This window comes from Etheostoma cragini, chromosome 24, assembly GCF_013103735.1.
Source record: "Etheostoma cragini isolate CJK2018 chromosome 24, CSU_Ecrag_1.0, whole genome shotgun sequence".
NCBI lineage: Eukaryota > Metazoa > Chordata > Actinopteri > Perciformes > Percidae > Etheostoma > Etheostoma cragini.
Window position 1 is genome coordinate 5,230,325 of NC_048430.1, and position 11,009 is coordinate 5,241,333.

The 11,009-nt window shown below is 40.2% G+C and overlaps 1 protein-coding gene across 3 annotated transcripts in view; it reads right to left on the reverse strand.

The window, feature by feature from the left end:
• LOC117939382 (E3 ubiquitin-protein ligase Midline-1-like) overlaps positions 1–11,009 on the reverse strand; it is a 51,391-nt gene continuing 40,382 nt past the window's right edge. For 2 of the 3 annotated variants that reach the window (XM_034864698.1, XM_034864697.1), the window contains exons 4-10: positions 8,650–8,757; positions 6,760–6,908; positions 6,123–6,250; positions 4,830–4,973; positions 2,795–2,956; positions 2,327–2,534; positions 1–2,230 (exon numbers count right to left, since the gene is read on the reverse strand). In XM_034864698.1, coding sequence (XP_034720589.1) covers positions 1,882–2,230; positions 2,327–2,534; positions 2,795–2,956; positions 4,830–4,973; positions 6,123–6,250; positions 6,760–6,908; positions 8,650–8,757 — 1,248 coding nt within the window. In that variant the 3' untranslated portion in view covers positions 1–1,881. Of the gene's footprint in view, positions 2,231–2,322; positions 2,535–2,794; positions 2,957–4,829; positions 4,974–6,122; positions 6,251–6,759; positions 6,909–8,649; positions 8,758–11,009 lie in introns of those variants that run through there. The other variant, XM_034864699.1, reaches the window with a different exon arrangement.

Here is an 11,009-nt window from a genome sequence, read left to right on the forward strand (position 1 = left end):
TTTAATGTGCAAAGGAACAACATTTATTTTTGACCTTCTCATAGACTTATCTCACACGACAGTGATGCAAGCACTCATACTGTATCCTGTTGGCCATAAGAATCTCCACAGAGACCGAACAAATAACACCATGGTCATAAAGTTCAAATGGAAACATTAAATTAAGCGCTACATATTCATATCAGATACAATGAAAACATACAGTTCAATTAATTGCCAAGGAAACAGAACTAAAGAATAGATTATTTGTCGCCATACTTTTTTTCTTTTTCTCTTTTTTTTAAGTGTACCAGGTTTTAAAACAAAACAACATTGAGAAATACAACCAAATCGTTGTATTTACACTGAGGAGCGCCTTTTTCACTGTTAAACATTATTACGTAAAACAATATTGAATTATAGGGAATAGTATTGACAATATCCCCTCAGGGGATTTGGTTGTAAGGGTCTTGACCTTTTGGAGTAATTTCTAATCAGAAGTTGTGTCCCCCTATTTTTTTTTTCTTTTTATTTAAATGGCAAGTGAGAAGTAATGTGTACCCTACTGACATCATCAATGTGCAACAAGTCTGAGGACAGCCCACTGTGCATGGCTGTCTCAATAAAGTGAACGTTGGTGTTATTCAACCTTTTTGAACAACATGATGCATGAAGATTTGCAAAAATAAGACCTAAAAAGACCTAAACACGACGTATACATTTTATTTTGGGAAGACACGCTTTGTTAAAAGCAAAGGAATGGTTCAGGAGTGTAGGCACACCAGCACCAACAGGTCTTACTGAACAGCCATGTGTTGTTGTATAGACAAGTGAGGGAAAATAAATTACACCCAAATGTGCATTTTACCACTTAGCTCCAATAATAACCTGGGGCTACACCTGTAACACATGACACACATTATGTATCACATGACATCGTAATGGCAGGACAGGTCTGGCTGCCACAGAAAAGCAAATAACCACAATTTAACACCAGTCAATCAACACTTTCCCAATATGAATGTATGTTAAGTGCACCAAAATGAAAGGCTACAAAAGCATGAATAAAGTATGAGCAATGTGCAAAAACAGTCTATGTAAGGGAATCCTGCATTTAATTATGGCATAACTATATTTCTTCTGTCACTTTTTAAAAATAACTAAGCATTTATTAACTTATGTTAAGACATCTGAACAGACATCAATGGCTACTTTGGTTCTCTTTTAATGAACAAGGGAAAGATTAGGGGAGGTATGCCATGAATTTACAAAATATACATCTGTTATTCGGCTCTATCGAGCAACCATGATTGATTTAAAGTTTTTGCGTGGGTATGAAGTGTTACTGTGCGTACTTTCAGGGAAGTGCTGTATCTGATAAGGTGGCTTAAAAAAAAGAAAAGAAAATAGAAATTGATTTGTGTGGCTTGTTTCCTAGTTGCCATGGTACAAATGCACCCATCACGGCCCAAAGTGCTTTACAGAAGGAGTTTCTGGCTCAACTGTATCCATTTGTCTTGGTTTTTCCTAGTTTTCACTAGAGTCCTGAACATGGCATGAACCAGTGCCATAATGTGCTTTAAGAAATGATAGTAAACAACTCAGAATCACTTTTGAGAAGCTGGATGAGATAACACTTAAGGCATCTCATCTTTTTTCTTTGCATATTAAAGCTGCACTACGTAACTTTGCACTAATGGTAATGTCTCATTTGTCTGGATTGAGTAAGTGATGTCATTGAGTTAATCACATGCTCTTTTTTTTTTTTTTTACCGTTGAAACGGATGGGGAAACTAGTTTGTTCTCTATCCAAATGAGATCATTTTCACAAAGCTTACCCAGTGCAGCTTTAAGATAATTAAGACCAGCTCATGTCTAGTTGTTCTTGTCTGTCCGTAGTTTTCAGTTGTCAGTCTCCAGTCCCTCTAGGTGATCAGGGATGGGTAGACCGGTGAGAATCGTCAAACACTTATTCCACACGTTGAACACGGGACACACGGGCTGGACGAAGGACACGTGGAATGTGTGCAGGTGCTGCGAGCCCACGGCGTCGTAGAAGGTCACAGAACCGGCGTCGTAGTCTAACAGGACTCCGACGCGTCGCAGGTGGGGCGAGGGCTCGATGGCCAGCTCTTTGCTGTTGTGGCGAACCACCCAGGAGTTGTTGCAGCGGCAGAGCACCCAGGAGGCAGAGTTCTTTCCGATCCACTCGTGCTTGGGGGCAGATTTGTAGGCTATGCCCACAGCGTACCTAAGGAGGAGGAAGAGGGGAAGCTCCTGTTATCCTTTTGAACCTTTACTCAAACGGGCTCTTTTGAATAGAACTGTGTGGGTCAATAAAACTCACCATGTGCTCCCTCCAATTAAAGCCTCCCAGTAGTGACGGCCACTGTCGATGTAGACATTCCCCACCACGCCATAACTGTTCTGGCTGCAGAAACGCTCCTGGCTGTGGCCTTTCTTGGACGTGGTTTCGTCCCGCTCCACTGTCAGGTTGTCGTGGGACACCTTGAGCTTCTTGTGAGCAGATTTCGGATCCAGCTTGAACGGCTGGCCTAATAAAAGGAGGAGGCGGAGGAAATAAAAAGAAATTGATTTTTTAAAAGTATTAAGATCTATAACGGGTAATGTACTTTACAGAACAGAAAATTAATTTTCAGTTATTTGATTCTCATATTTGTCAAAGGCAAAAAAATAGAAGTCAAGCACTGCAAGTAAAAATAATACAAACCCCTAAGCTATGTGCTGGAATATGAATTTTTTTGTAAATGTCAATCCAATATGGAGTGTTCATTTTCAGTTGCCCTGTGCTTACTGTTGGTCTTCAGAGTCCCCGGTTCGCTGCTCCTGCTTCCCGCTTGGTTAATGGCCTTGACAACAAAAATATACTTGGTGCCGCTCTGCAGACCGTGCACCGTGTAGTGGTTCTGCTTGATGTTGGGTACAATCATCCAGCTCTCCAATGAGTTACACAGACCTGGAAGGAGGGGGGAAAGAAGGTGTGATAAGGAGAAATGGGCACAGCTGAGAGGGAGGGGGGGCTTTGTGCAATTCAATTTGAAATGATGTTCACTTTTTTTATTCTGTTTTATTCACGTTATTTAAAAGACACAATCTGTGGAAAACATTAAATTACAACTTTCAGCTGTTTGTGTGTGTGGAAAGGTGAGAGGGTGTGAAAAGGCACAAGATGAAACCATTCACACCTCGTGTGTGTGTGTGTGTGATGAAGTAAAGGTGTGAAAATCGATGAAAAGAAGCAATTTCTCAGTCTATTCTTGGAAGCCTGATCATTATCTTTTTTTTGATTTTTTTTTTTTATGGGGAGTCCTTAAGCCCATAAGGAACAAAAAGACCTCTAGGTGTGTAGTTGCACAATTTGAATCTGTGCGAGAAAGGTGGACTCTACAAATACCGATACACCTACTGTATCCGGAGACAATTGCTTCATGCTAATGCATTAAACACAAAGGCCCTAAAAAGTAAGAAAATATAATAATAAATCTTAAGAATTGTAGCTAATTAACTGATGGAAACTACAAAAATATGCAGTCATTCTAAGCCCAAGACAAATGGCGATAAGAGCATCAAGCTGTGGAGGTAAAGTTTATTGTTGAAATGAAAACATTAAAGTAACTATTATTCATACGCTAAATTTAGTTGTAAAGTAAATACATTTAATCAAACACATTGACAGACTAACTCTTTCTTTGTCCTATCATCATAACATTTCCCACAGGGAATTTTATTCAGAAAGTTGTACTGGACAATTATGCATAGGCGGTAAGCAAGTTTTTGTGTTTTTTTTTTTAATATTAAATTATCAAACTAAGGCTTTTGCTTCCTGCATTGTGATTCATCTGACGTACTTAGCAGGACATTGCATGCATTGCAGGCATGTGTCTTGGAGGCCAACAGTAACACCTCTGACAAATTAGTGAATGTGAAAACCGAAGGTGAGAAAAATCAAAGTCATGGTTAACAGAAGTGGACAGGGACGTGAAAGGGAATGTCACTTTAGCTTAACGGCTGTCACTTCTAAACATGTTTTAAATTTTTAATTAATAAGGAGGTAATGACAAAAGGTGTGACCTCTGGAATATGGGAAGAAAGATAAAGAACAAAGATGGAATCTGTTTGCATACTCCATCAGTGCTACTTAAATATATTCCATGCACAGACCTAAGAACTCGGGACATCCCCTGAAGTCTTTTACTGAGAGCTCCACAGCCAGTGTGAATCCTCTGCTGCGCTCTTGTCAAATCGCATTCTCCTTTCATCTGTCACAAGCTACAGTCTCTTGATGTGTGACAACATCTGAGGAAAGCACTTTGGCTCCCGACTGCCTTAGAGGACCTAGCGGCCACCAGTAGAGCAGCATATATTTATTTATTCTGTCAACTTTTTAACAGGGCTTCTATTTTTTAGTTTTCATGGTAAAAATCAGCTGTTTCAGAGCCTTCTCCGGTAACCTAAATGGCCTTTTTATTATCACTTCATGTTTACCATTTTCCATCTGTAGCCACTGCCATATCCATCCAGTCATTTTCTGCCATTTTCATTCTGCAGTAAACTTGCAGTAGTGCTATGTAGTGGAAGTGTACATGTTTTTATGTTAATCATAGAAATATGATAATTTCAGATTTACTTCTCGTCACCACTTGTCAATTGCATGCGCGCTAGAGGCAATCGTCATAGCAAATTTCTGTCACTTGTTTTATGGCCGTGGCACTCGAACACTTTTAATTGCACCTACAAAACCCCAAAATCACCAAACCCAAATTGGAATAGGGACTAGGTTGCTAAAAACACAAATGATGCATAACCCAAAACTTTCCAAACAAACTTACTGGCAATGTTTGACTGTCCAGTGAAGATGGCATACTGTAGCTCATAGGAAACCACTGTGAACTCATCATCAGACGTCCAGTGGACAGAGATGGTGTCGTAGGAAGCCGTGCACAACTCTTCCCTCATGGACGGAGCACTCGGAGCTTGCAGAGGGTGAAAAAAGGAAATGTCATCCAACAAGATCTAATTGTGATAATTCCAAGTGAATGTAGTGGCAAATTACATTACATCGAAAACAAAAGTTGTTACTGCAAACTGTAACTGTAGTCCCAATTAACCTCGGATGTGTTCATTTTTCATAGCGTGTTAAGGCTTCATTACGCACAGGATTAAAGATGTTCTTTCCACTAGATTGGTGGGTTGAGCATTTAAAGCAATGCGAAAGAGAAATAATGAAATATTCAGTCAAATCTGCTCACGTTAATGCATCAGAGTGAGTAAATATCACAATCCATTTTAGCAGTAACACCGTTGTTATATAACCAGAGACGCCAGATTGGCTTTCTTCCACTCATGTATTCCACGTGCTCATGTGCTCTGTATCATCTCATAGTGGGAAAGAAATCACTTTTTCACAATTCTTTTTTTTTTTTTTTTTTATCCAACCATGAAGCCTTTAGTAGAAAGATAATTGACTGAGGTAAGATACAAAGGCACAGCTTAAATTGATTGTAAAGCCACTTCATATCTCTTTCTGTTTCTGTCTCTTTCACTCTCTCCCTCGCCTTCTGCCATGAGTGGCTGCACATAGTGGATTGATTCAGACTGATTCACTTAGTGAAAAGGCCCTCCAGCGAAGCCATCATGCATTGCAGAGGAAGAAAAGGAGCCAGCCATTTTCACAGACCTTCAGATCCACCACACATGATGCCTTGATTTCGTCCTCAGCAAGCTCATAATTCATACGGTGACATTTTGATGGGTCCTTCCAAATGGAACATCAGAAATTCATGTTAAAAATTAATTTTGGAGTTAATAGGCTGGGGCCTGCTCCTTCAAACGCGGAAGACCGCAAAGACTTGAAAAGACTTCAAGAAAAATGACAAAAGCAGTTTTTTAGCTGGACTAGAGTTACAATTAAAGGCTATGTTTGGTTTCATGTGTGTCAGTGAGGAATTGACTTAAAGGGCTAGATTGTTTTTTGATTTTTAACCTCAATTAAACTTCAGGCGTTTTGAGGTGCACATGAATTGAAATGCCATCTGATTTGGACTTCAAATTAGTCCTCTGCATATAGAACAAGGGGCTGAAATCAAAACGGGAACAACTTTGATGAAAACATGAGGGTTTACCAGTAAGGTAATCCAGATTCTCCAGCAACTTCTTCTCTCTGGTGAAGTCAAGGGCAACAGTGTCAAAGGTGTCCGCTAGGTGTATCTCAGGGATCAGCACTTGAGTTGATGCAGTTGCCATGGAAACCCTAGATATTCCCAATCAAAAGTGGACATGTTTTCATACTTCCTATCTGCAAAGTGTTTACAGTAGAACCAAGGAACAGGTATCATTATATGCTATTCCAAGATATATAAACAATGTATTTTAGCATGCTAATGTGTTGAAGAAACACACACAAAGTATGTACAACAGTTGCTAAATTAAAAATACTGAATCTGAATGAAAACAGCCCCCTAATTAGTGACACTGCAGATGAGATTCTGACTGAAACACTACTTCTGTTCAAAGGACTAACAGATAAAAAATTTTATCAGAGATATTGGACACTCGTTCTCAATTAATAAATTAATGAAAGAGCAGTGAGCGGAATGAGCAGAATGAGAGTAAGCTAAATGTAAAGATAGATTTTCCTCTCTATTTGTTGTTGTTTGAGATATATTTTTTTGTTTTGTTTTTGTTAATATACATGTGTGCTCTCTTTGCCCTTTCCCTAAAGCTAGACTTTGGTTTGCTAAGCTGTGTGGGCAATCCGACCTCTCGTTGATGCATTTGGCAGTCTGCAAGAAGCGAGCGGGATCGGTTTCCTTCAGTGTCTGATCAGCTTGCGTGATGAGGGCGGAGGACCTCTCGATGCACTGCTTGCAGTTGGAGATCTGTTGGGCAAGCTTTCGAATCCTTTGTGCCTGAAAAGGAAGTCAAAAAGCAAAGAGAAATCTGAGAACAATGCCTTTAGGATGGATCACAGAATCAAACCAAGAATGCATGAAAATGCCCTCAACCAAGTTAAGATGTTGCAGATCATCAGGGATGAGAACATCAAGATGGTGTTTTATTGGTACAAGGAGATGTATGTTAAGAATCTAAAGTCACTTATACACAAAACAGTCAGATCCAAGGTTAGCACATCCACATGGTCATGTTTTGAAATGGTATGAACATCAAAGACGGTGAATAGCAAAGGCCATGGACGTGTCCATCCTGCTGGTCTTAAGCTTTCAGAGACAGGAAGCTGATGTGTGTTGCCCTCCTACTTGTACTGCTTCCTCTTCTATAACTGTAGATAAGAAGCCCTGGTAACTGTGATGATAAATGACTCGGACATCAAGGTTGACTTTTCCTCTCTGTTGTAGGGAAAATCAAAGAATATATTGGTGATTACGCAACTAAGTTTTGTTTTGTTTCTATTGAAACAGAAATCTGATAAAATTACATGAGTTAAGCTTCTCATGTCCCTGCTAATGTTTTCTATGCATTTTCAATGTTTCTTTTGCACGCAAATCTGTTGTTTCAGTTCCCCCCGTTTGCCCCTGGGTTTTCATTCCTCTCCCTACAGTATGAGCGGAGATGTTAAGAGACAGATTGAGGTCAGTGGCTGGATTGAGGTCAAAGGACATTTCATCAGCGGTTTGGCTCGTAAAGAACCCAAAACACTGCAACTCTCAATGGATTTGGATGGAGAGTAACAAATCCTTGTTACCTTAAAAAATAAGCACGACTAACAGAAACTTGACCTTAGAAAAGAGCCTTTTCAGTTGTTATTGATTATGTTTGAGTACTCCACCAAAAAGCCTTTGTAGAAATCTTTGGCCTAAAAATAAATACCTTTATCCATCTGTCTTTACTGATGCAATCCTAAAAGCGCACATTACACGGTGAAAAAAAATCCCCAGAGGGTTCCAAGTCTCATTAGATACAGCTTAAAAAAATCATCTGGGTTTAGTGTACAAGCCCGTGCCCCCTCCCATATGCTCTGGGATCTACTTTTGGCCAGTTGGGAGTGTTTTTTTCGTCTGTTCGGTATGTGTTGAAGGGTTTGCATTTTAGGCAGCTGAACAGTTTGCCTCCTGATCACAATATAAGGTCAAGTGGCTGTAACCAAGTATTGCATTTGACACACAAATGGGTACGATGGCAGCTTGAAGTGTTTTTCACTGCATGTGTTTTAAACAGTGATGAAAAACGTGATGAAAGCAGTCTGTTGCAATCTAAACCTTTTGACCCTGAATGCCTGTCATCTAGATAGTAATTTGTACCACATATTGCACATTTGTGTGTGTGTGTGTGTGTGTGTGTGTGTGTGTGTGTATTCAGGAATAAGGTAGTTGGATTTGTTTTTATTTTAATGCATATGGAATCTGCAATATCAGATCTGCCGATTTGCCCCTTTATGAGAATAGTTAAGAAAATATAGTTTTTAATCAAACTAAATAGCGTTAAGCATTGGTAAAGTAAATTATGATGTTTGTGGTAGAACAAAATGAGAAGTGCTTTCATAGGAAGCTTTAAAATGGGCTACGTATTTCACATTTATTCACTTCTTGCCAGTGAGAGGATTTGAAGTGAAAGATGACTATATAAAACGGCAAAATAAAATGAATGGTGTCTGCTGTCCCACTCCTTGCCCCCGTTGAGTGTTCACCTCACCTTCCCCTCCTTGATCTTGTTGCCGATGATCTGCCGCCTCTGCTGAATAATGTCAATCAGGATATCACACTCCTCCAGGAGCTTGCCCTCTTGACGGGACGCATTCACCTGAGAACCAATTCACACAGAGCATTAGATAAACAAAGGGATTGATGGATGCTGGTTATATAAAGGTTTAGTGGCTCCGCATCATGTTGACTTAGGGACAGGATGTCATTTTCATCCATCAGCCGGCCCTTCTGTCTTGAAGCAAACACTTGAGGAAGATGAGGCTTATTCTGCCATTTTGCCTCCCGCTGGCTTGAGCGCTGAGTGACAGGTTAAATAAGCAGGAAGCTCTGTGGCTGTTAGAGAGCAATATGCTGAAGAACCAGATGGTGTCTGACATTACAACCTATAGTATCCTAATAAAACGTCCCAAGATAGAATTCAGTGTGTTGCTTTGGTAAAAAGTATCGTTGGGAGAAGAAAAGTCAGTGATTGATACAGTATGTGTCTATAATCTCAAATTTACTGCTCACTATGTAGTAAACGGAGTGCCCATTGTATAGGGAGTAGACACACACTTGTGAAGGTAGAAACTAGCCACCCTACGTATATAAAGGCCAGTGCTGCCTTAACTTTAGATAAAAGCGTATTTAGTTTTTTGACAGTGGGTTTGAACATCTGCTCGGCCCAAATCAACAAACTGATGGTAATTAAACTTAAAATGACAATGTACACTTAATTAATCTTGGGAAAATTACAATGTTTTCACCATGGAGATATGTCGGAGTTAGAGGGCTGCCCATGCCAGAGGCAACCCCAGCAGTTGGGGGTTCGGTGCCTTGCTCAAGGGCACCTTGGCATTGCCCAGGAGGTAAACTGGCACCTCTTCAGTTACCAGTTTACCGCCATACTTTTGTCCGTATGGGGACCCAACTCCCCTACTGACTGAGCTACTGCCACCTAGCCTGGGTAAGCCCCGACCACTCTGCCAGCGATTTGATTTTGCCCTGCAGCTCAGTCTGGAAACCTGCACGTCTAATTCTCCTTCTTGAGTTCACAATTTTGCCCGTTGGTCACACCTCTTGTGCAGAGAAAATAGAGTGCAGAATCCCCAGACCAACGCTCAATCTGAAATCTATTGAGCATGGCTTGGTCTGGTAATAGCCAGACTAACTAAAATCTATTCAGTTCAGTTGGAAGGTGTTTGGCAAACATTCAGCGTGTTGTGCCATTTGGGTCTCTAGAAGTAAAATGCAGCTGCACTCTCTGACGTGCTGAATTTCACTTGGAAACTTTACTGTCCAAGCAGACTATAACGGTTGTTCTAACTCCAATTATAAGACTGCAGGTCCTGACATAATGTGTGATTTCACATTGTGGTCATTTCCTATCGCTTTCAGCACCTTGTAAAGTGTTTTCTTACTGCGGCCAAGCGATAGCGCAGGGAGCAATGAAATGGAAGCTGGCTATTAGAGGGTTGCCAGGCCAAGAAGTTGTTCATACACTCTCTCTTACCCACACGTGAATGTTGACAGGTGTTTTGATAATGACCTCATGGGGAGTCATTTGCCTTTCCTCCACAGAGCCAAACCAGGCTGGAAAGGACTTCCTCAATATCCTCAACGTGGCCTCGTAAACTTCATTTATGTGCTTTTTCCTAGCCAAGTGTTGCCAACAAAAACAATTTGCCACCTGGATTACATCTCAGTGCATTTTTAGAGTATCTGAGACATGCTAAACTGAATGCCTTCACTCTGCTTATAGAGCAACACGTTGGTGCATCTGCCTTTTCAACACTAATTGGTTTCTTTGACATCACCGCGACAGCTCTGGGGAAGCTTAAGATGTAAAACTGCTTACTCTTTAAAAAGCTTGTGTGTATATATGTTATCTCTTTTGCTATTTTGTACACCAATTAATGTAGTAATGTAGTTTCAGGGTTAGAAGCTTTTCTAAATATAGACGTAAAGACACATTTTTAGAAGTCAGCTCTTTTGGTCTCCAGCAGATTAAGCTTCTTTTTTTTTAACCACATTTGGGTCATAAATAGTTTCCAGCAACTACAAATGACAATAAAACCAAAATAGGACTAAGTGTTCTTGGCTGATTGACTTTCTCTGACATTTTATATCTTTAAGTCTCAAGAAACTCAATGTGAATAAAGATGACCTCCTGCAATATTGCTCATCTGACTGGAACAACCGCCTACAAGGCTGCATGAACACACACACACACACACACTGTAGTCACTCCACCTACAAATGCAAGCATTCCAGTAAGGACATTTATTTTTAAAATTCAAAGAAAGACATTTTGTAGTGTAAAACATTGTAATAGTCAATAGCTGGTAAAAGTTGGCATGGTAAAATTGT